The sequence below is a fragment of the Melopsittacus undulatus genome, chromosome 4 (genome assembly GCF_012275295.1).
Source record: "Melopsittacus undulatus isolate bMelUnd1 chromosome 4, bMelUnd1.mat.Z, whole genome shotgun sequence".
Taxonomy (NCBI): domain Eukaryota; kingdom Metazoa; phylum Chordata; class Aves; order Psittaciformes; family Psittaculidae; genus Melopsittacus; species Melopsittacus undulatus.
In genome coordinates, this window is record NC_047530.1 from 50,836,060 (window position 1) to 50,860,860 (window position 24,801).

General features: G+C 53.1%; 1 protein-coding gene across 3 annotated transcripts in view; it reads right to left on the reverse strand.

Moving 5' to 3' along the window:
- Positions 1–10,183: 10,183 nt before the first annotated feature.
- Positions 10,184–24,801, reverse strand: part of DUSP8 (dual specificity phosphatase 8) — a 45,918-nt gene continuing 31,300 nt past the window's right edge. For all 3 annotated transcript variants that reach the window (XM_034061382.1, XM_034061383.1, XM_034061384.1), the window contains 4 exons: positions 19,223–19,389; positions 17,473–17,632; positions 17,139–17,262; positions 10,184–16,754 (listed from right to left, as the gene is read on the reverse strand). In XM_034061382.1, coding sequence (XP_033917273.1) covers positions 15,665–16,754; positions 17,139–17,262; positions 17,473–17,632; positions 19,223–19,389 — 1,541 coding nt within the window. In that variant the 3' untranslated portion in view covers positions 10,184–15,664. The remainder of the gene's footprint in view (positions 16,755–17,138; positions 17,263–17,472; positions 17,633–19,222; positions 19,390–24,801) is intronic.

Here is a 24,801-nt window from a genome sequence, read left to right on the forward strand (position 1 = left end):
TCTAAAAAAAGCTCTACACCCCGCCCGTGAGATAAGCGTATGATTCCTAGTGCCAGCCTGCTGTCCTCAGGACTTCGCATCCCAAGAAGACTCAATGGCACCATCTGATGGCCGTAAGAACAGCAGGCACTAAAAGCTGCATCTGGAGATGGAGTTCGGGGTGCGATTAATGTGAAAGCTATTCCCAACCGGTAACATGCTTTCTGTCTGTGTGCAGATGGGTCTGTGGTCTTTGTGGAGGCAAAAGGAAGCTTTGGGAGGGATTCAGGAGTGTTGAGAGGTGGGATGGTTTGGTCTGCATGGTTGCAGGAGCTGCTTGAGAGGATTTAGGGTGCATGGGTGGCCGCGTGAGGCTCCTTTGACGCAAGTTATTCAAACCAATGGGTAATTGTTTGGTAAGTAGCATTTAATTGATTTTTCTATGTATAGGAAGTGTTGATTTCTCCAGCAAATGCTGTAAACAGAGGTCAGGTTTATTCCATGTCTACTTTGCAGTGTTAGCAATGGAAGGTGATCTGTCCTGTTTCTCCTCTGACTCTGATGACAGCAAGGACAGTAAGTGCAGGGAGTCAGCTAAATTCTGGCCCCTGCCCATGGAAACGTGCTACCACATGAAATCCAGGAGGGCAGGGTAAGGGGTAAGAAAGCTTTGCCTAGGGGATCCAATGGTGCTATGACTGAGTCACCACTTAAAACAAATGCCATCATTGTTACTGTAGGATCATCATTTGTTGCATGGAACGGGGTGAAACAACTCCTTGCAGTTTATCTTCATGGGTTTATGGAAGTGTACCTGTTGGTCCTTTCAAGAGATCAGGCTTCTTCTCCAAGGTGTGTGACCCATCTGCAAACTGGAGCTGCATGAGTGTTTTAAAAAAGAAGAGATGAACCCCCCTGTGCTGGCACAACAGGGCTCTGGCTCAGTGCAGAGGTTTCCTTGGGGCATCCCCATGATCCACAGCTCTGTTATCCACAGACCCATACCAAAATGAGAGACTTCTCCCTGCAAGCTCTAACCTGTCTCCATGGAAAACCACAGCCACCACCAAATCCCCCTCTCTGGAGGAGCTCAGTGAAGGTGGCTGCAGCAAGACATGACTTTTCCTCCCTCTTTTAATGGTCATTCCTTCCTATGAGCTGCCAGCCTCAGCTTGCCTGGTCAAGGCACTGGGCTGTTGCTTGTCTGCCTTGTTTCTTCATCTGGCTGTTGCCAAAGGCAAGTCTGCTTCCTGGGTGGAGCTGATAAATGCAAGGGAGGGCTTGATCTTGGTTCACTTCTGGCAGCCAGCACTAGCACTAATGTTTGTGATGGCTCATTAGTCATTTATGAAGTGCACCCAGGCACCTGAAAGTCTTCCTGGGGATGTGGGGGGAGTAGGGAGCCTATTTTATAAGGGGTTGGGCAGTAAGTTGTTTGCTTCATACCTAGGAAAGGAGCCCAGAGTAAATGACGTGGTTTCTGGCTGTACCTCCACCAGTCTGTTTTGGTGCCTCAGCTGCCCAGTGTGGATGCTCACTTTACCACCCGGTTGCTTGGGCAAGCTGAACCTGAACTGATGGGAGAAGTGGCCTGAGTGGTGCAGGATAGTCCTTCAGGGGGGAGCAGGATGCTGCTGACTTGGTCATTACCAATAACTGAGTGCTCCCTGGCAGACTAACAGACTTGCCACATGAATGAGTTTGCATAGAGATGCAGTCATCTCTTTACCATTAGGCAGAAGTCATGCTGACAGCTCTGAACATGTGGGAGAGGGAGGAGAGGACACCGCCATGGGCACAGCCCCTTCAGAAAGTCAATCCCATGGAAGAGCAGAGACCATATGGGATGGGTTCCCATAAAAAGCACCAGGCTTTCCCTCCGTTAATCTGCAACCTTAACATGGGGGAAAATGTCCTCTCCTTCCTCCACTGGGGAAGATGGAAAGGACAAATAAAACACACAGTCATCCAGACAGGCAGTGCTGGCCAGGCTAAACCCCTGTCCTTCTCTCTGCAGTCTCAATTGTGTTTCCCTCAACTTCCATCTTCAAGGTCCCTTAGAAAAGCATTCCTGGGGGTTGTGGAGAATAGACAAGGAGAGGAAAGGCAAAGAGGTTTCCTGAAACCAAAGACTCGAGGGGGACATGTTAAGAGGCGTGGATCAATAGCCGAGTTTTCAAGAGCCGCCAGACTCCCTGGATCAGCGATAATAGAGGGGTAAGCTCATTCCTAATAGCATTGGTGGGTGTGAGAGCCAAGGGCAGCCTGTTTGTGTCAGAGGAAGGCTTGATACTGTTTCTGTGGCTCTGTCAACAGCACTGCCTGATGCACCAAGCATCAGGAGGATCCTTTTTCATTACTTATTTGCGCATGGACTGGGTTTATTTTGGTGAGGAATGGTATCACGGCTTGTCTTTGGCTGGGTGCTATCATGCACAGTGAAGCTGGCAAAACCACAGAGGTTATCTGAGCTAGATGACTCCCTGCGGTGATCTGGGTTACCTTGCTGGCTGCATCCCCTTTAATCCACTTTGATATAAAAATACCCCAAAGAGGGATTATTCCCTTGCCCAAGGGGGTTATTCCTCTTCTTAAGGGATCTCCATACTCTCACTGATATTCTGTTAGGCGTTTGATTGCCTGGTTTTGATGGGGTGCAAGGCGCACGCCTGTGGGATTGGGGTGAAACCAGTTACCATCAGGAGTCTGTGCCCAGGGCCTGTTGCAGGAAGCATCTAAGCCTCAGCTATTTCTGTTTGCTGCCCGCCCCTGCTTTGTCTGGCAGGGTTTGTCTACCCTGTGCCAGCTTTGCACCCAGTGCTGCAGCATGAGGAACTGGGGAAGTGTGGTGAATAGAATTTGCAGAGGGATACTGAATTTTCCTTTTTTTCCTCAGGTTCCCACATGTAAGCAAAATCATCAGAGCTGAAAGCATTTCAGGAACCCTGTGTGGCCCAGAGGACTAATTATGGAGCCAAGGGAGAAGAAGGGAAGTCAGAAAGTTCACAGTCATCCTAATGCATCCCAAATATGCTGGCCCAGTGACATGATGGCCTCAGCTACAGCAGCCATGGGCACTTAGTCAGCCAGTGCCTTTGCCTGTCTCTGACTTGTCTGTACCATCTGTGCTCCCCTCTCAGCATGGTGCCAGAACTGAACCCACAGCTCTGTGGGCTCACCCTGCAGCAGGGGTAAGCGGCACAGAGCCCATGGCTCCTGGGCATTGTCTCAGGTGCTGCATAACCAAAATATCCTGGTCATCTGCAACAGTCTGCCCCACAGGTTTGTAGCAGGTGAGAGGCAGATGTGCCAGGTACTTGCAGGGAGCATCTCCTGCATGTCATGGCTCTTGTCCCAAATGGGTAGCCTGTGCAGCAATTAAAAGTGCAGGGAGAGGCAGCCCCGCAGCACTTTGACTTTATGATGTACTTTTGCTTGGCATCAGCAAGGTCTGAGGAATGTCTCTGATGGGGGAAGGTTAATACTCCCTGGCTGGAGATGAGGCAGTCTGGCCCTTGCTCAGGGCACCACCAAGTCTGCTGAGCAATGCTGTGTTGAGGCTCCCGTGGCCTTAATGCAGACGCTTCATCACTGCACTATGCCCAGGGGATGCTGGGGCAAAGCCGAAGCCAAGCCTTGAAGCCAGGCTGAAGGAAGCAGCATTCCTGCACACCCTGAAATGACCAGTTCAGCCAGAGGGGGTTCTTGCTGAGCTTCTCGCAGCTCCTGATGCTAGAGACCGCATAGGTGGGTCACAGATGGGACACCCAGTCTGGAACACAGTGTGACCTGTCACTGAACTCTCCTGCTGATGAAGAGGACAGGCTGGGATGTTGGTATGGGAGTTTCGTGTCGCAGAGAGGGATGTCCTAGAAGTGGAAGGGACTGTAGCATCTCGTACAGCAGCCACCTGTCAGAAGCCCAACACTTGCCAGTGCTCCAGACTAAACCCAGTCCTCAGTGGCTTTAGAGACACGTAAGGCTTAAACCACATGGTTCAAGTGAATGAAGCAAGGACAGATGTGGCTCTTAGGAACAATCAGAGCCTTTTCCTCCCACAGTACCTTTCATAGCTGGTGTGCTGGAGATGAAAACAGAGCTGCACATCATGGCCACCAGAGCTGACGTGTCCTTCTCAGCCAGGAGGGCAGGTTGCTTGCAGAAACACTGAACCAGCGTGGCCTTGCTCTTATGCAGTAATTTGCACCTGTAGGGTGCAAAAGATTTCAATTCTGAAGCACAGAGGTGGGCACCTGCTCTTCTACATATCATGCAGCTTGCTGGGTCGAGAGCCTGGCTGGTGGCTCCTGTCCCACCTCTGGCTATTGCCTTGCAGACAGCTTTGCCCTCCAGACTTCTGTCCTGCATCTGTTCAACAAGACGTGTGAGTAGCTGCTAATTTTCCTCCCTTCCCCTTCCTCCTTGTCCTCCTCGTACCAAACACCTGCAGTGGTGCTTCAGCACACTTACAAAATGGGGTTTGTTGGCACTGATCATCGCTCTGAGCATTCCTGAAGGACATGACATGAGGTTTCCTTTCCCCCTTCCCATCTCCTGGTGTTGCTTAGGCAGTTTTCCCGTGGTTTAAAGAGCTCCCGAGTCACCGGGAGCTGCCACTAGAGGTTGCTCACATACCTCACTGCAGAGTGGGTTCTGCCCGGGCTGCGGGGCTCAGCAGGGCCAGGGCACTGCTTTTGCTCAAGATAACATCTCAAGGACTTTCCTTCAACCCTGCTCCGAGCCGGCTTTGAGGCAGGTGCCAGGGAAAGTTGTTCCATGAAGCTCTGGTTTGGGCCACCACCGGCCCATTGCCTCCTCTGGTGTGGCCTGGCTTTGCTGTGCCCCTGGCAGCCCTTGGCAGTGTGATGGATGCCATGGGGTGGCAGTGAGGTTTGTGAGATGCAAGCGAGTGTGTCAGGTTGGTCCTGTTCTTCTGAAGCATCACGTCCAGCCAGATGGCCCCATGGGTTGACACTGACAGGAGGTCACTGGGATGGAGGGAGCACACAAATACGTGTTTACTAGGGCATGCCGGGGCTTAATTTCCAGCCCACAGGCGGATGGCCAGGCTTATGCTTCCCTCTGTCCTGCATCCCTGACTGCCATTGCCTTGGCTGAGCTCAATGCTGCAGAGCTGGAAACACCATCTCCTCTGAGGCTCTCCTGTACAGTGCTTTGCAGAGGAACACTGGGGGTCTGCCCATCCCAGATGGATGGAAAGGCTTCCTTTGTGTTAGGAGCACAGGATCAGGCCTTTAGCATCTCTTACACAGAGACCCAGGGCAGTCACAGCCCAAATCCAGACCAACTGCCCCCTTCCATGCAGGGTGGATCTATTTGCACCCAATGAATATCTCTGCAAACCAGACAAACCAGACCTAGCTTGGGGTACCCCGTACATCCTCCATCACAGCTGGCATCCCAGCACACATCCTCCAATTCTGCTGATAGCACCACATCCTGTGCACTATCCCCACACTGTTGCAGCAGAAGAAGGAGTCATGTCCTCCCCCAGCAGTGGAAGCACTGGCATGTCAGCTCCTTGTAGACACAGATGTGCACTGGTCAGGATGCAGCTCTGTTCCCAGCAGCAACTGGCTGTGACTCAGAAAGTGCCTCAGGGGAGCAAACCAGAATGGGAAGATGCTGCCTTTTTGTTGTTTGGAAATGGAGTGGCTTTTTAACAGGAAGGCCTGTTTAAATTTGCTGAGGTGCTTTGCAGACATGGCAGCACCTATGGCAGGGGCAATGAGACACACTGCAGAGAGGAAGGAGGGTTGCAATTAATGTGGGCTGTGAGCACGATGGGAGCAGCTGGGTCATGCCCTGGCCATCTGAGGGGCCCGTTGGATTTTGGCACAGTCAGATCCATGCTGGCATTCAATATGGGTGGTTTCTGGAGGAGAGGATTTCTGTTTGCGTGCTTACCCCGATGCCATGAAATACAGTTCTAGGGCATTTTCCCTTCCCTGCTCCTGCCCACACAGTTCCCTTCTGACAGGGCAGTGAGCAGGAGCAGTACTGAGGGGCTGCCAGCATGATCGATGGGGGTTGCAGCATTTTGGGTCGGAGCACACATGTTTAGTGGTAAATCCACAGCAGGATAATTACCTCTCTTTGTGGATGGCAGCTTTATTAAAAAGAAATAAATAAGACATCTTTAAAGGAAAGTCGAGTGAGAGACACAAACCCCATCCTTGGGGCAATGCAGACAGATGAGTAATGGGGCCCTTTGAGTAAGTGCCTGCCTGGCCAGCTCTGAGTCACCGAGCAAACAGCACCAGACTGGAGCCAGTGGCAGGGCTATTCTTAGCCACTTGCAGGTCAGGAGATACTGCTGAGGGAGAGGAGGCAGGTTAAGGGGTGTTAGTGGGGGAAAACATTTGCTTTCAGTCTAAAAAGCCCCTGAAGCCAGCCTCAATCTTGACTGCGGTAACCCAGGCTGCTCCATATGGCAAGTGTGAGGATGAAGAGGGTGGCTGCTGCCATGCCAGGGAGCCTGGACTGAGTTTTTCAGGGAGCAGGAGAGAGGTAAACGTCACCTGGGGAGATGAGTGCTCCTCTGCTGTGCACACTGCCCAGAGGTTCCCTGGTCCTGAGGCCAGTGGGCAGCACAGAGAGAGCATTGCCCTCACCTGATGCCTGAAGCACCCCCTCTTCCCACCACCCCACAGGGTATCACTTTGAGCTTCCCAAGAGCCACCTCCTCTGAGTCAGCTTGGTGTCCCTCCTGCAGCCAGGGTTGCATCAGCAGGGATGGGAGGTGGCAGAGGGGTGCTGTGAAGGCCTGGGCTGGGTTGCACTTGGGCTCCTTCTAAATAAAGCATCTCCAGTCATGCTGGCTCGAGTTGCTGGCTCAGCCCAGAAGCCTGGAAAACTAAATGACATCATCTGGGTCCACTCAGACACAGAGTGCATGGGTTTCAGCTGAAGAGTGCGGCCAGGGAGCATGGCTGATTTCAGGGAACACACTAAAATTGCCCTTTCTCCCTGCAAAGGACTCAAACAGGCCTCTGACCCTATTTTGGACTTCACTCCCACCTAGGGCATCCCAACACAAGTCCAGGGCTGTGATTCTGGAGTGTCATGGGTGGGAATTCTGGGACTCACTGCAGTAGTACTCCAAACCAATATGCTCACGAGCCTCGCCTGCATCTACTGCCACTGAGAGCAGGATATCTCACCAGCTTGTGAAGTGACATTGTGGAGAGGAAGGTAAGCAGTGATACAAAACATATGCATCCCTCTGCATTCTGTGGGTGAAGACCTTCAAGGGGTCCAGGGTTACCCTATCAACTATGGAATTATAGCCTGGTGGTGTGAGAGCAGGGTGGGCCCAGGATCTCCCTCACACACTAGTTAGCTCCAGCTCTGCCTTCCTGGGTGACCTCTTGCATTTTTGCTCCAGGTTTCCTATTTGCACAAGCTGGGGTGAATAGGACTCTTCTCTGATTTCCAGAGCTCTCAGGATTTGGTAGAGTTGATCCCCATCTACAGGGGTACATGGGGAGGAAAAATTAAGCCCAATAACAAAAATTACTTTTCTCCTTCCCATGGGTGTTATAAGGATTAGCTCATGTTTAGCAAAACCCCCTGTAAGTGCTAAGCATTATTAATGTCTTGGATTCCTCCAGAAGCAAATGTGGCTTTCCAGGGAGTGACAGGGTTTTTCCCTTCACTGGTGTGGAGATGCAGCAAAGTCATCATAGCCCAAGGTTAGCAACATCCTATTTCTGTTAGGCTCAGGGTGTGAGGCAGTGCCTGCAGGACAAAAGCAGCCCTCACCTTGCTTTCCATCAGTGCTGGAAGGGTGAAGCTCATCCCTTCTTGCATCAATGCACAACCAACAGGGCTCTGGAGGAACATTCACCTCATGGAAGGTCTCAGAGTGCCCTAATAAGGGCTCATCTCACCAATGTGGAGAATGGCATCACCCAGACATGCAGTGAAGTGGAGCTGAGCCAGGGGTTCTGCTGGGAGCAGCAGGGTATGCGGCTGCAACATTGCCTGAGGTGCACATGGGAGCTGGGGCCAGGTCACAGCTACTGCATGGCTTGGGGTACAGGTTTGGGTGTCCTGACTTGAGCAGGGGTGCACGTCAATTCATATGTGTCAATTCATGCCCCTGGGTGCACTCTGAGCACCAGGAGTACTTAAACTCCTGCAAAGTGTGGAAAAGCAATGCCCACAACTAATGCTGGAAAGCCTGCAGGAGATGATAAATTCTCTGTTCCAGGCTCCAGTGCTGGAAGAAGGTCCTGAGTCCTCTTAGGAGAGGAAACCAGCTTGTGGCTGGCTCAGCCCCTGCCCAACCACTACAGCTAATATCCCTCTTGGGGACCCCCAGCCCTCTGGGCAGAGGTACTGGGGGCTGAGGCTCCTCTGGCACTGGACCCTGTCTCCCTGGCTTTCCAGCCCTGTGGAGACAGGGCTGACTTGCTGTGACCCCTTCTCCCTGCGCTGACTCAGCCATGCCCCCACGGTGGGTGGCCACAGCCTGGGGTGGGACAGCGGGAAGGTAAAGGCAGTATGGGCTGGCAAGCTTTCAAAGAGGCCAAAAGCTAAATAAATAGCCAGCAGCCTATTTCAGTGGCTGCTAAATTTAGCTCAAGGAACATTTATTTATAGGCTTGGCAGCCATTCTGAGTCAATAAAAGCCCAAGAGCTGGAAAAAGGACGTTCTTGGGTTTCTTGTTGCAGTAATGGTTTCTGCCGCGCAAACCACAAGGAGTGAGAGGAGAGGCAGCCTCGGCACTGGGGCAGGGTGAGGAAGCTGTGCTGGGTGCACACCCAGGGGTGCCTTTACCAAGGGATAGAGTCTTCCACATACTTGTAGCCCCAACTAAGAGCAGACACCCTGCAGCATCACCTGGGTCCCCTCCAGTCTCCTGGCCCAGAGGGAATTCCCCTCTAAAACACAACATGATTTAGCTGTGCCCGTGGAAGCAGTGACATGAGATGTCAGCCCTGGGAGCTCTGCTGCAGCATCTTCCCCAGGGCAGCAGGTTTGTACAAATGAAGCCAGGAGCAGGTAAATGGGAAGTGAGATGGGAGCAGCACTCATGTTTCTGTATTAAATAATTTTCCCTTTCCATGTCACACACGGCAACAAGTGGCTGAGAGAGGAGGGTGTGCAAACAGCCCCTCTGAAGCTGCTAGCGGGGTCAGCTGTAGAAGAAGCCAAAGCTTCACACTGGACAGTGTAATTTCTACCTCAGCAGCAGATGATGGCAGTAGTTCTAAGAGGCTTTACAAAAGACACTGCTATTGCAGCTGGATGAGAGGAGTGGATTTATGAAAGACCAGGGTATTTAGCTCAGCCTATCGAAAACAGCCATGGGGATGGATGTCCCTTCTGCATTTAAGTCAATAAGTGCTGCGGCTTTCTGGAGCCAGAACTGCAGGGAGCCTGCTCATGCCTTCTCCTCCCTCCAAAGCAAACCTGCTGCAGGGGAGAGCAGAGAAATGCTTACACCAGCTTCTGCTTGAGCACAGCCAAGCCAGAATGGGGCTGCTTGGTCAATGACCACTGTCTGCTCCCAAACACAGCGCAGTTGCTGCCATGGGGAAGAGGCGACAACTCAGCTGCGGGGGGACGAGGGGATGTTTGTAGGGTATAGCTGTAGTGCACAGCAAGCGTGTGGCTACATGCTGCCTCCATGGCAGGAGGAAGGTGGGAGCAGAGCATAACTGGGAGGCAAAAAAAAAACAAACACAAGAAACCCCCCCGAATGTGTTTCAATGCAAACACTCCACACATTTGTACTCTTTAGGTGGCAATCTGTACCATCTTCTACACTTGGATATACCCATCTGGAGCAGCACCTGGCCAGTCCTTTCCACTAGAAAGGGGCTGCTCAGCTGCCTGCCTACTGCTTCAGAGCCACAAGTTACATACAGGACCATCAGAAACCCCCAGGGTGGCTGTTTGCAGTCCATGGGCCCATGGATGCCTCAGTTATTTTTTATCTGCTTACTTCTTCAGCCATGAGTCTTATTTCTGCTTTGAACTTGTCCAGCTGCAGTTTCAAGCTGTTGGTTCCTATACATAGACATGGGTCTGGCTGTGTGTCCAGCTCTCTACTGGCTTCAGCCTCCACTGATGCAGCCAAAGATCCATTGCCCTCCCCAGTGCCCCAAAGAGGACCCTCCAGCCCCACCCTGAGAAGGTCTGGCCCTCAAAAACCAAGGCTGACACCAGCTGTTAAAACACCTATTTGGGTATTTATTACAACACGTTGTTCCAAAATACAAAAGAAAGGAAAAGAAAGTAGAGGGTAGAAAAGCACTGCTGTTTACAGCCTCTGGTAATAAATAAATAAGGACGAGGCAGGGACAGGGTGTCTCCTTGGGTCCAATACTGGCACTGGCCAAACAGGCAGCGAGGAAGGGAGGGTGGTAGGGCTAGTGACCAGAGCCTCTTTTCCTTGCTCAGGAGTCCCCAGGTACACCAGGGTGGGTGCAGAGTCCCTCCCTGTGCTGTGCTTGCTGAGGAGAGGCCTGATCCTGCAGGGATGGGGTGGAAGCTGAGGAGACTCAGCCCTGGTGTGGTTGGGACCTGCCTGCTCCCTCCCTGTCCACGGCTGCCCAAAAGGCAGGTAAGGTAGGAAGGGTGATGCCAGACCAGGACCCCAGTGGGGGTCGGCTGAGGTCTCCCAAGAGAGGGTCGAGACCTGAGCTATTTGCTCTCCTGAATGGTCTCAGAGCAATCTCGGAAGTGAGTTCAGCACAACATGATGAGAAGGACCCCAGCCACAGTGAAGCAAAGTCATGACAGAGACCAGAGACCATGCCCAGGCCACTGAGAGAAGGGTGGTGTTAAACCCTGCAAATTAAAATAACATCATGGGGCTGGCGCAGTATGGAGAATGTTTCGTACCACAGTGCAGACAGGGATCCTTTTCCCTTCCCCTAATGTCTCCTCCTTCACCTTACAGTCATCTGGGAACCTCCAGGTTGCACAAGGATCCCAGGCGATGGGTGTGACAAAGCATCACTGGACTCTGTCTGTTTACAACACCCTGATTTATCAGTGTTAGATAAAGGCCATATCCAGCCCCATTCTGGGAGCCATTCCCAGCCCCCTTCTGAATCCCTCCAGGTGCTAGAGGCCACTCACATCTCTCCTTGCTCCTCTGCCACCGATCATGTTCTAACACTGGCCATGAGTCCTCCCGAGGCTGTGCTGTCCCCGGGCAGGAGGAGCTCACTGACATGAGGAGGACACTCAAGCCAACAAATCCCAGGGCACCTGGCTAAAATGGAGTGCTCAGTGCATGGGCTCAGATACGTGTATGGAGCTTTGCAAACCAGCTGCTACAGCAGAGCAAGAAGCCCCTGCAGGTGAAGATGTAGCCTGTAGGTCCAGCCAGCTGAGGAAGGTGAGAGGACTATGACCTGGAGAGAGCTGATTTCAAGAGCTGGATGTGTGGCCAATGCTCCTTCTGAAGCTGTTACAAAAGCTTTAAGCTTTTGTCATTTATTCCTCCATTCTTGGTGCCAGTGAGCTCCTGCCTTTTGCAAACATAAGCAGGCACCTATACAGGGGAGAGGAGCAGCAGGAGGGGAAGGGAAGAGTTAAGAAAATTGATCTGCCCAGGGTTTGGATGTCTTTATATCCTTAGGAAGCACCACCCTCCAGCTCCTCTGACAAGGGTTTGCCTCCTGGGGTTTGGGACAGCCGGGAGCACAGCCCCAGCCGGGCTGTGGGGAGCAGAGAGAAGGTGTGGTGGGGCCTTGCGTTTATTCACAACAGAGAAACAAAGAGCAACATACAAAGAGTAAGAAGCAAAAAGGTACAGAATCATAACCATAATAATCATAAATACTCAAATCTATCATTCATAGATTGCAATGACAACACTGATAGCTTATTATCATTAGTATTAAGGATGGGAAGGGGAAGAGGACAGCAGGAGAGGGTTCTGGGGAGCATTGTCTCCTAAGGGGCAGATGTGACGGGGATGGACATCCAAAGAAACAAGAAGACAAAGAGAAGGGCCAGGAAGGCAGCAGGTCATGGGGATGTTGCTGCCAAGGCTGGGTGTGAGCCTGCTCCAACCCAAGCCTCTGGCTCAGTCTTGCCAACCTGATAGCTGCCCTCATGCTAGCTTCACTCAGCCCCCTGACAGGTAGCTGGGAAGGACGTGGCTGGAGGGCTTAGCCCCACGGACAGACAGGGGCTGGACATAAGGTTGTAATGTCCCTGCTAGCATGAAGGAAAGCTGTGGTTTGTTCCACCCTTCTCCTAGTGGAAAACTCAGCCACTGCCACTGCTGTGACCACTGGACACTCATCAGCCTTATTGGTTCTTCCCTTGCAAGGAGAGACCTTTCCTCTTCTCTGCTCACACTTCTGCCACTGTGGAACCCTACAGATAAATGCACCTTCATCAGATTAGATTGGAAAGGTGGATTTTGGTTCCACTGAGGCTTTGGATTGGGTTGTCTGGCTTATGAGAGCAAATAAAAAGACTTGGCTGACAGATGATGGGAAAAGCTGCAAGCTGGCACATCCATCCTCATGATAACTCAGGATCTGATTCATGGACAAAGTGGTCTGATTTAAAAAAAAAATCAGGGCCTGATTAAAAAAAATCATTTCAGTTAATTGTAAGCCATTTGGTGACCCTGATGGCTTTGGTCAGCATTGGCAGTAGACACTTAGGTAGGGCTGCTCCATCAAAGCGTATTTTCTGGATGTAGCCTTAAAATACAGCATGTAAGAGAGCCTAAACCCCTTAAACATGGCTGAGGAGCATCCAGGGAATGGCATAGTGGAGATGACAGAAAGCAAACCACTTATCTGCCTCTTTGCAGACATTTAGAGTCTCATGTACACCATGTGCCCTCTCCTTCCTGACTTACTCCAGCTGCTTTTTTACATTCATAATGCACCATGTCAGCTAACAGAATGAGTTACAGGAGAGCTTGGTAGTGCCTCAGCTCATCTCCCCACCTGGCTGTGCCAACCTGATGTCCTCTTTTTATTAAGTTCCTTGGGAAGTCACCTAGCCCCCTCTCCATTGCCCAAAGCTACACCTAACCAGCTCCTGCCAGCAACATGCCTGACCTGAGCTCAGTTGATCCATGCTGGCACCAGCCCTGGAGGACTACAGGATGGGCAGGAACTGAGCAATGCAGAGCAGAGATCAGCAGGTGATGATCCCTGGCATGCTTGGGATGAGGTGCCACTGCTGAGGGCAGCAGGAAGGGAAGGGAGACCAGTAGCACTCCCTGTGCAGGAAGCAGGCAGCACTAACCCTGGGCTCAGGGGGTTTACTGGAGGGAGAATGAAGGCTTTTTCCCTTCTCCTTGGACTTCAAATTGAAGCCTCCTTGAAACCCTGCTGCAAGTGCAGCTCTTGAATAGCTGCCTGGCTCACAGGATGGACCCAAGTGCTTATTGGAATCTGAAAAGGGAGCTGAGATAATTGTGATATCGTCCTTTCATGGCCAGAAGAGAGAAATGTTCAGCTTGGCAAGACTGAGCCGGTTTGAGGTGGTTGGTGGAGGCAATGATGGGTGGTGGTGGTGTTGGGCCTTTGAGAGATGGCTGTGAGATCCCTTGCTACATCAAAAGTGATGTGGGAAGAGAAGTAGGTGGTCACTGGCTCTCCAGCCAGCCTTGTCCCTCCCTGCCATACCTTGGGGAACCAGGCAGGAGCACATGGTCCCCAGCATCTCACCAAATGGCCCCATGGAAAACCAGAAAAACTAAAGCCAGCCTGCAGAAAGCAAGGAGCCTCTGAGGAGGCCTCAGCCATGGACACAGAGGTTGTTGGGGAAGTAACCAGCTGAAGCGAGCAGCCCCTCCTCACACGATTGCAACTCCTCACGCCTCTGCTTTGTGTTCAGTTTTAAACCTGAGATCATTTGGTCTTGTCACATGTGGTTTGATTTAAAGATAGAAATGAACAACAAGAGTAGGAACAAGGGAAAGAGAGAAACCATGTGGACCCAGAAAAGAAAAAAACAACACTCCAAAGATGACACAGGACAAAGACATGCACGAACAGAGACCCCTGAGGTATTAGCTTTGCAAACTACTGCGAGACAAGGGAGAAAGCAAAGACAGCCACAGGGAGAGATATGCTTTGCAGCGGAGGCAGTTCAGTGCCTACAGCTCCAGAAAGCAGTTTCTCACAAGCCTACACTGGAGTTTAGGAGCAAGAGCTTGGCTCCCCACAAGGATGGGTTAAGCAGCTAAACAGCTCTGAAAGTAAGTCAGTTGTGCCCCCCGTGTACTTGCAGAGCTTCAGGTCTGGCTGGCTTATCACCTGCTCAAAAGAGGGGAGCCAGCCTGGAGGAGAACAGTGCTGGGGGAGTCCCAGCACCTGCAAATACACACCCCATGAGTTTCTTGGATGTGAAGCAAAGGATGGGGGAAGCTTGAAAAACCACCACCCTCAAATGGAAAATGCTGCCCGTAGCTCCCAAGCAAGGTAGTTCAAGCAAGGGGGAAACAAGGGGCTGGGGCAGGCAGGCAAGACACCCCCTGACAAGAAATGCCAACTGCCATCAGCCTCCCCTGCCTGCCTTCACTGCGTCAGCCTCTGATGCCTTCCCCTTCCTTGCACAGTTGGGGGTGACACCCAGCACCTTTCCCTCCACTTCAGGTGACTCCCTCCTCACCATCTCCAGTGAGGATGAACAGCCCAAGGGAGGAGGACATGGCTGGGATGGAGTGGAGACCAGGATGGGAAGGATGGCTGGGATGGGGGCAATGGCCAGGACGGGGATAAGGAGAAGCAAACAGAGACCAAGGGGTGAAGAAGAGGCAGCAGCTTCCAGAAGAGTTTTCTGGCTCAGTTTGTGTTGTAGGAAGGTTTTATGGTTTCCTCGTTCACTTGTTTGTTTCTAGAAAAAGTGCCCAGAAGAGTCTCCTGTCCCCTTGTTGGCCTGCCCAGAGGGAATGGGGGGAAAATCTTTGTCATCGACATGAGCTATAGAAGGAGCCACAGGCCTCAGATATTGCTTAGAAACTCGTATTTCAGATTTAAATACCATACACAGTAAAAATAGAGCTGAAAGTACCGCCCCACATTGTCTGCAAATCATTGCCAGAATGAACAGCTTCAATAAATTAAAAACAAAACAAAAAAATTGAAATATTATTTACGTCTCAATAAAAATCGCAGTAAAACCATTTACCTTTTCCTTTGTGTGTGTTTTCAGGTTGGTTTTCTTTTTCTTTATATTATATATAATATATATTTATATATGTATAGGGCTGCTCCAGTGCAGCATTTTTAGGATACTTAGCCAGAGAAACACAGGGAGCATGCTTAGTGCACGGGGTGCAGGGAAGGGGCAGATGTGGTCCCCTCCACAGGTGCTGTTACCCATCCCTGCAGCCAGAACTGCGACCCCTGCCCCTTCCCTCTCCAATGTTACACCCGGATTTTGAGCGTGGTTCTCTGAGGGCGGGGAACCCGTGGGGATGGAGGGGAAGGACCAGGGTGGGTGCAGGATGGGCACTAAGCATCCGCTGCTGTGTTTCCTGACTCTCCAAAGACTCATCCGCCTTTGTTTCGGTTTCAACGCGTGCGCTCCCGAAAATGCACACGTGGGTATAAATATTCCACCCCCCCGACCCCGCCGTCCCTGTCCCCTTCCCTCTCTCCCCAGCTTAAATATCCCCCCACCCTGTCCCCACCCCGCCTCTGCAGGTGCCCCCGGTGTGTGTCAGGACACCTCGATGATCTCCATGCTGCCCGAAAAGCTGGACTGTTTGCTGATTTTGCCCAACTCTTCTCGGGCCCTGCCCTCAGACATGGTCTCCTCGAACTCCATCTGGCAGCTCCTCCGCTTGAACTGCTTCTCAGCACCGGCCTCCTCATGCCAGCTGTGCCGCCCGTCCCGCGGCTCAGCCCGCGCCTTGTCCCTCAACCGGATCTCACAGCCGCCGGCCACGCCGCCGCAGCCGAACGGCGGTGGATAGGGGCCGGCGCCGGCAAACAGGCTCCCGCCGGTACCGCTGGTGCTGCCAGGGTCCATGCCGAAGAACCAGCCGGCCTCGCTGGTCGGGGTGCCGGGGGACTCCAGGTGCACCCCAGCCCAGGCGCTGCTGGCGGTGCCGGCAGCAGGGGCCGGCTGGCTGAGCCGCGGTGGGAGCCCGTCCTCGGCGCCGGGGCTCTTGCGTGCAGCGCAGGCACTGCCAACGTTGAGGCTGAGCCCGTGCGCCGGTGAGCCGGCCGTGTGCCGGTGCTTCCGCCGCTGCCGCACCTTGGCCTCCAGCAGGAGGTCCGGCCCGCTCGGCCGATCGGGGCTCTCTGCCCCAGGGGAGAAGGGGCTGAGGCTGCCAGGGCCAGAGGGGCTGTCCAGCTTGCAGAGTTTGGGGGCATCTCCAGGGCCCGGGGGTCCGGGCGGCTCCTGCCGCAGGCCTGGGGAATAGGCAGACTTGATGTCCAGGGAGAAGGAGCGTTTCAGGCGGTTGGTGTCTTGTATGCGCTCGGAGGAGAGGTGCAAGCCATTTAGCCCCTGCTGCAGGGAGGTGGGCGACAGGACCTTCGTGGTCCCACCTTGCCGCTCAGGGTCACCATGGGGGGATGCTGAGCCAGTGCCTCTGGGCACCTCCTCGGCCTTCTCTGAGGTAGGTGGTGGGGGATGCCGGCTGCCCTCAGCTGCCTCTGCTGGGTCCTGCTGCACATCTCCCTCGCTCCGGTCACCCTTTGACTTCAGGGCCTTAAGGAGCTTCAGGCTCCTCTCATACTCCAGGAGCTGGCCCAGAAAGTTGAAGTTGGGTGAGATGGATGGGCGACGGTCCTTAACAAACCTGCCAAGAGGCACAGACAGCCCCAGTTGGTGTTTGGTCCTTCAGTGAGTCACCCCTATTCTCTCAGCCTCTTTGGGAAGAAGAGGCACGATCCAGGACCTTCTGAGCAGACCCTCCAAAGAAAGGGGTCTTGGGGAACCATGGGGCCTCAGGATGCCCCAGGGTACAGCTGGGACTGCCTCCCCCCTCCTTTTTACCTCTCCCAAGCATTCCTCATTGCATGCATTTTATGAAGGAAGGTTTGGTTTGGTTTCACTGGGACTCAGCCAAGGGAAGGCAGAGTTCCAAGGAGTCCCCACCCTCTGCTCTGGGCTCAGCCTACTTTCCTTCCCAGGAGTGAAGCATACCAGCATTACCCACCTCTGCCCCCCAGGGAAAACTCACCTGTAAGCGTCATCTGATGACATACCCATGGTCTTCATGATGTAGGCGATGGCAATGGTGGCTGAGCGGGAGATCCCGGCCAAGCAGTGCACAATCACCTGGCAGCTGGACACCTTGGCCTTGTCTGGAGCATGGCAGGGGAAGCAGAGAGAAAAGCATCGATATGATCAGAGATGGTGAGAGTAAAATGACTCTAGCCTCCCCCCCCAACCCTCAATCTCTTTGTGTGAAAGGGCAAGTGTTGCTGGGAGTAAGACTATGGAGGACAGAAGGAGAGTCCAGGTTTTGGAGGATGACAACTGGAATATCTGCAACCGTTGTAACAAAAGCTCACCAATAAACTCAATGGACTTGTCCAGCCAGGGAAGCAGCTTCTCACAGTAGTTGTCATTGACAGGAATGCGCATGAAGTGACTATCACAGATGAAGTCTGGCTTGGGACAGGAGTTGCTGGCATTGAGGACGTAGCTTATCCCATTCTGTGTCATCAAGTCCTAGTGGGAAAGAAGAAATCAAATGATCGGCTGAGTGCAGCCAGCACATAGTGTGGGAGATCTGACTTGGCATGTACTCCCTGCCTTCCCCCATCCCAATACTTTCCCCTGTGGGTCTCCCATTGCTCATTTGACCTAGTTGATGGTAGTATAGCAGAGACTAGCTGAGAAGATTGTGACGATTTGGATGACACTGGTTTGAACCTCAGCAGATCTTTACTTTGGCCCAAGTAAAGGTAAGCAATACCAAAGACACCTGGAAGGGGGTTCCCAGAGGGGAAATATCAAGAACCCAGTGAGGAAGGAATAGAAAAAAAACAGGAAAGAAAATCGGTGAAAATTGTAGCCGTCAGTTTTGAAAGTATCAGCTGAAGGAGAAGAGGCATCTCATCAACAGAGCAGGGTGTTTCATTGGTAGCGCCCTATGTTAACCAATGCCTGCTCACACACCCCTCAGAAATGCACTGGGGGCTCTCATAGATTTCTTAGGTGCTCACAGTTTTATCACCTGTACAGCTGGGGGCAGGTTGCTTATAAATAATGGAGGAATATCTGAGCTGCTGGGTCTCAGTCCCTGGTCACTATTCCAGGAAGACCCGGAATTAAATGGGAGGAGAAAAAATGTAGATAAGAGTCCTTCCACATGCCAGAGTACGTGGATCTGCCATGGGGGATCTCTCCTGTGCAATGTGCTGGAGAAAAGATACATTGCCCATCCATGGCCTCCACACTTGACCCTGCTCTGCTGCCTATGGGTAGAGCACCTTCTGGCCACATAGTGGGGATGGCAGAGAACACAGCTCCAAAAGATGAACAAAACCCTCTGAGGAGGCAGGAAGGGAAGGAAACCATAAATTTCCCTGCTTGACATTGGCTCCTCAGGAGACCACACTGGGATTTCAGCCCTGGCTCTCCAGCAGCCAGCTCCTGCCCGTCCCAGCAGGCTCTGCAGAGCCCAGCCTCGGCTCAGTGGAGCCAGCCCAGCTCCTGGGCTCACATTCTTGGCATTTTTCACTTTCATTTGCTTTTACTCCATGTATATAATTTCTCTCTCCCTCCTTTCTGTCTCTAACCCCCCCAATCCCAGCATCATGGTCCATCTCTCCCGTTGTCTACCCTGGGCAAGGACACCCGGCTGGCTCCCTCCTGCATGCAGTAGGCTGATGCTTGGCATCATTTTACCTATAATTCCTCTTTCTTCTCACTGCTATTTTTCCTTTAAACAAAACTCCTTCCCTGGTGAGACATCACAGCACAGCCCTTCCAGCACCTCTAAAAGGGCACTGTCCCTCTTCTGCTCTTTCCCCACAGCAAAACTTTGCTTGTTTTGGGGTCTTCTGAACAAGTCCCTGCCCATGGCCAGAGCTTGCCCATCCCCACACTGCTGCAGCTGAAGACTTCGACCACTCAATATAAAATGACTCATCCTGTGACCACTCTCCCCAGTTCTGCTGGGCTCTGCTTATGCAGTCTCTGCCTTCAGCCTCCTGGTAGGTTCAGACCGACCATGCATGGTCCTCCCACCAGGTAGGAGTCCTTAGTACTCTCACCCCTCTGCAGGGTAGATGTGTTCCCTCAACAGGGCCATACCTTGTTCAGGACATCTTTCTGTGAGCCCAAGTAGAGATGCGGCAGGATGCGTGTGGGGCCGACATTGGCCACGGGCAAGCATGGCTGGGAGATGCTCATTGGCAGGATGGCAGCTGGCTTCCCCTCACAGAGCCCTGGGAAGCAGGACGAGAAGGTAGCAAAGCCTCCTGTGGAGAAAAGGGGACATTGAGCTTGTAGCAGTGAGACTGAGACCAAAAGTACATGGCAACCCAAGGCCCGGGCTGGGGACAGAGCAGTGACAACCCTGCAACACTAAGAACAGAGCCTCAAGGAGCAGAAAACCATAGGCCATCGCTAACCTGCGCAGAGATGTTGTGATTACTGTGCCACACATATGGAGAAAGGAATGGAGACCCATCTCTGATTCTTCCTGCTGCAGCTGGATATTAATGCACATGTGGGGCATCCATCACCCACCCACTTCATTCAGACAACTGACAAGAAGAGAAAGTCCTTTCCTTGGCTGCCTACTACTTTCAGGACATTCAGAGTTGCCAGGGCAGGGTGACAAGCAGCAAGCTCACTGAGGTGCAAAGCTCCCTGGGTTGGGAGGTCAGCCCAAGCCTTGCCACAAGGGCTACATTTACACACTGCGGTTTCTGAGAGATGCTTCCTCTGCACAGCCCCGCCAAGCCCATGACTTCCACCACATCAGACTGGACCAGCACATCAGAAACTGCAGGCCATTGCCTTTTTTCATGCTCTGACCTTACTGAATGTGACAGCAAGCAGCGCCTGATTTACTGCACCAAGCTGCTGGGCAGTCACACTCAGCTTGAGTATCTCAAAGCCCAGTATTGAGAGAAAACCCTCAGCTGGGGCTATGGTAGTTGGCAACTGATAGCCAGAACTATTGCCATGTCTGGCACTGTCAAAAGCACAGCCTGTCAGTGAGTCTGCCTGAAAGCCAGTCCACAGCTCAATCTGAAAGAGCACTGACTTGAGCAGGGCATCAGGTGTTGCCCTGCCTGCAACTGTGGGCAGCTTGTGAAGGTGGAAGGCCCTCAGTGCTGTTGTTATGCCCTGTGTGGTTGTGTTAAGGTGATCCTGATTTGCTCTCACTCACTGATCCCATTCTCCAGAATAGAGCTGGGTCTGTCTAGTGGTGGCCCAGCTCCACTCCCAGCTTGGTGCAATGGAGAGGACCTTGAGTTGTTATCACCCCAGTCTCCCTTAGGTTTTCCTACTCATGTGAGTGAGCAGATACAGCTTGACATCACCCAAAAAAGCAGAGACTTTGGGTCTTTGACTGTCAGAGGGACCAGGATGCCCCTCTGAGATGCTTCTGAAAGTCCAAGTCTCAGCACCATGGAAACCCCTGGCCCATCTCTATTGCTAACGAGACTTTTTAATGAGTTTTTGGTGATGAACTTTCCATTCAGTTTCTCTCCCCTTTGAAAGCAGAGCAGCCTTGGCACATTCTCAAGTTACCTTCTCAAGCACCTTGCCAGCATTTCTGATGATCCTCCTGGAGCACCTTCCTGGCTACTGGTGTGGCATGACTGGTGCTGCGGATAACCCACCTCACATGTCTGGGAGGTGAAGGTGATGGATAAGCCAGAGCAGTGCACAGAATTGTGCTTACACCACCTGGAAACATTCAAGGTCCTCCATCTCATCAGTTCTTGGTGTCAGCTCCTACTGGCCCAGGAGGAAGGTGTCCTTCAACCAACCTCTTTCCTCCCCTCTCTTATGTTTTCCTGGCTGGCAGCTAACACAGCTCTCAGCTTCCAAACCTGCCCAAGCCAGGAGGGGTACAGTTAAAGCACCTTATCTTCTCCAGTACTTCCTTTCCTCTAGCTCCCTCTGAAATGACATCACCTCTCAACTGGGACATTATATCAGAGTGAAAGCAGGAGGCCCAGCACAGGTGTAGCACAGCTCCAGTTACTGCTCATCCCTGCTCTGTGTCCCCATTGCCAAGGAGCGCAAATCACCGGCCACAGCCCTGCATGGACACGTGTGACCTCCCTGCTTCATTCCACACTTGAACAGATGCTGCTGATGCCTGGGGGATGCTCAAGCAGAGCTTCCTTCAGCTTCAGCACACAGGGTCTAGTGGGGCACAGATTTAGCTTCTGGACTCAGGCAAAACAAAATGGGAATTTTTAAGGAATAAAGTGCATTTTTGGAGAGGAAGGTGCATGTGAGCACACCTCCAGGGATCAGTGCCTGCTCCGGTCGCCAGGTCCCCAGCCTCTCGTGCTCGCTGTTCCATTCAAGGGCTGCCTGGGGCCGTGTATAGCTTTATATCACTCTTTAAAAGCCCGGAGCGTGGGATGATCTCATAGCTAAAGCAGGTCAGGGCACGCCACTATCTCCCCCTTGCCGGCACTCGCCTGACAGCAGATCCTCTCCCAGCCCTGCCCGGGGAAATCCAGGCAGGGGCAGAGTGGGCGACGAAGCAAGGGGGATGTTTGCAGAGAGTGGCAGCAGCATCCTCTGCTGCAGTGCCTGTCCCGGCATGCTGCCAGCAGCCAGATGATTGCAGCACCTGAAATGATGCCCATTGCTCGCCGCACTTGTCCCAAGCAAATCTTCTAGCCTGTGTCTGGAAGCCCAGGCATGCTCCTGTCCTGCCTGTCCTCATTTCCCCTGTGCTTGCAGCTGCTGAGGGCAGCCTGGGCTTGGGGGAAACCCTAGAGATGGGTACCCAACACCATCCCAACCTTGAAGCAACACTTACCCCACCCCATGCCGGCTGCTCTAGCATGCCTTTCATTTTTAGAAAGCAAAGCAGCTCTTCAAAACAATCCCAAAGGCAGTGAATGTCCCTGGCTGGGCTCCAGCTGATGCCTGGGCATTCCCCCCTCTATACCCTGGGCCATGGATCCCAGCTTTTTCTGGGAGAGAGCAGCAGAGCCCCACAGGGTGAGGAGCCAGTGCAGCACAGGTTTTCCTCATCTTTCCTCATTCATTCACAGTGCTGGTGCCAGGAGCACCCTTTCTCTTGGCATGTGGGGAATTAAGCCCAGGAAGGATTTGTATCTTATGCTGTAGGTGCTTGGGACTCACTGCTTCTTGATGCTTCTATCAAGCCTGACAAGGGCTGGTCCTATGCAGCACTGTCCAGTGTACTGCTCATAGCTCCAGCACTCCTGAGGGCTCTCAAAGCTATCCCCTTGGAAAACCCAGTGTCTTCCTGCCTCCTGCAGGTGGGTCCTAGGAGAGGGGGAAAGTTTGGGCACAGGGAACCAGGCCAGAAGTGGGGACACCTTCACTGCTCCTGCATGATGGAGGAAGGAAGAGCCAAGAACCAGCATCATGCAGGTCTCTGGGAGGGCTGGGGGGTGAAAATAACTCCTCAGCTTTGGGGGGTTCATTCATCAGTGCCCCCAGAGACATGCAAACCCCTAGTAGTGTGCAGCTCAAGGTGGGGCTGAAGGCAAACACAGCTTTCGGGGGGGAGGGAGAGCTGTCACTCCCCCAGAGGAAACCAAGGCACAGGGTGTAGCAACTTAGTGCCAGAAAAGTGCAACTGAAACTTTGAAGAACAGAGATGTGGGACACCTCTGCTGCCTTTGCTGTCACCTTCAGGTGGTCTCTGGGAACATCCAGCTCATGTCTGGGACACCGACACTATCTAGGCATCACCCATCACCTGCAAGATGCCCTGTTCCCCTCTCTGCCAAGGAAAGGCAGCAATGGTGGTGCAGGGAGGGTGACACAGAAGGTGCTGGCTAGGGACAGGGATGTGATATGGCATCGTTTTCCTCCTGGTGTTAAGCTCCAGCTTTGGGGATTTACAATCCATTGAGCTGCACAGGATGTTAGAGGAGATGCTGCTGGGAATAAAAGGGAGGTGTAAGGCACATTAAACAGAGCTATCCCAGTTACCTGCTGCTCCCTGCATCCCTCCCTGCATCAAGGCCATCTTCCGAAGCTAGAGGCATAAAGTGGAAAACAGGGAAATGATGGGGCTTGAAACCCCTCTCAGGTCATGTTTTGACAGCTGCAGACTGCCCATTCATCTCCAGCCCCATGGACTCGCCTCCTACAGAGTCCATTCAAAAGACCCAACAGCTCTTGCCTCTATCCTGCACCCTAACAATTGCAAAAAGCTGCAAAAGGGCTGCCCAAGGCACCTGATTCACCTAAATCCTTTCTTCAGGAGAGCCACTGAACACCACCAGCCCCATCAGTCTCCTAAATTCCACCCCACTGCAAACACACTGAGCACCTGGGACATGTCCCATTTGCCAGCCTCTTGTGTGCATCACGGAGTAAATCCAACCAAAAGCCCCCCCAGCAGGAAACAGGGAAGAAGATATGACACATTACCCCACTGTGCCATCAGCCTGTGGCAATGAGGAACAAGCACAGCTGGAGCTACAAACCTTCCCTGGGCCAGCAGCCACCGCACCCCACCTCCTCACCCCGGCTCTCGCACCAGGAGCTGGCAGCTGGGGGGTATTAAAGCAGTTTATAGCCCACCCTCATTGCTCCTATAAATGAGTGTTAAAGAGCAGCAGCTGGAGCTGCTCAGGGACTGATTCCCCGTGCAGGTGCTGGAGCTTTGGCCTCAGCACGCGGCCCCACGGGTGGGTTTTGTGCCTCGGCCTCACTAAAGCTCCCGGTAGCCCAGGGGCTGTGTGGGGCTGAGCTCTGCCCAGCTCTCATTAAGATGCCTGTGGTGGCTGAGAGCGGCTGCCAGGGCGGCACGTGGCGAGGGGCAGTGGGGCATGCAAGCAAGCACGCGCCTCGGCTGCCGCAGGAGCAGCCGCCATGCCAGCAGGGCTGCCCCACTGCTGAGGATGCTGAGGATGAGGCCTGGTGCCCCCTCCCCAGCCCCTTGGGGACACATCTGTCCCCCAGCGTTAAACCACCTTGCTGAACTGAGGCACGGCAAGAGATGGTGAAAGCCAAGGGGGGGGGGGGGGGGGGGGCTGCAAAACCACAGCCCTCGCCTGCAGTCTGCTCAGCCCTTGGCAAGGCACCGAGCCCGAGCATTCAGCCAAGCATCTCTGCGGCAGGTTGAATTGAAGGAAAGCATGTGAAGGGCCAGGCACGCCACACGTCAACCCCCAGAGCCGCTGGGAAAACCCCTCTTTGGGAAACGCCATCTCCCTGGCTCTGGTGCTGGGTGGGAGCTAAGCCGGGCAGCGTGATGCAACATTACTCACTGCACCCCGGGAAGCTCCGGGCCTTTGTCAGCACTTCCCGCTGCCTGGGACGTTTCTGAATTTTCCCCCACCTCCATCTTCGCTGTTGCCCTCTCGGCACTGCAGCCTCCTTTGCTTTTATCCGGTCCCACCCGGCTAGGTGAAACCCCGGTGCTCCGCAGCCTGCCCAACTCGCCCTCTTCTGGCTGATGTTCTTTTACTTGCACCCGTCTGAGCGCACTGGAGATGGCCGGTACTCTCCGAGTGGGGGGACTCCCCGGCCCACCCCCTGTGCTCTCCCCCAGGCCGGGTTTCACCCTCATTTCAGTCAGTACCGAATTTCATCACCCCCTTGCTGATTCCTTTGTTTCTTTCTTTTCTCCTTTCCCAGGCAGTGGGGATGAGAAAGCCGATTAATCAGCCCTATTAGGGATTCATGTGAATTCCCCCATTTTC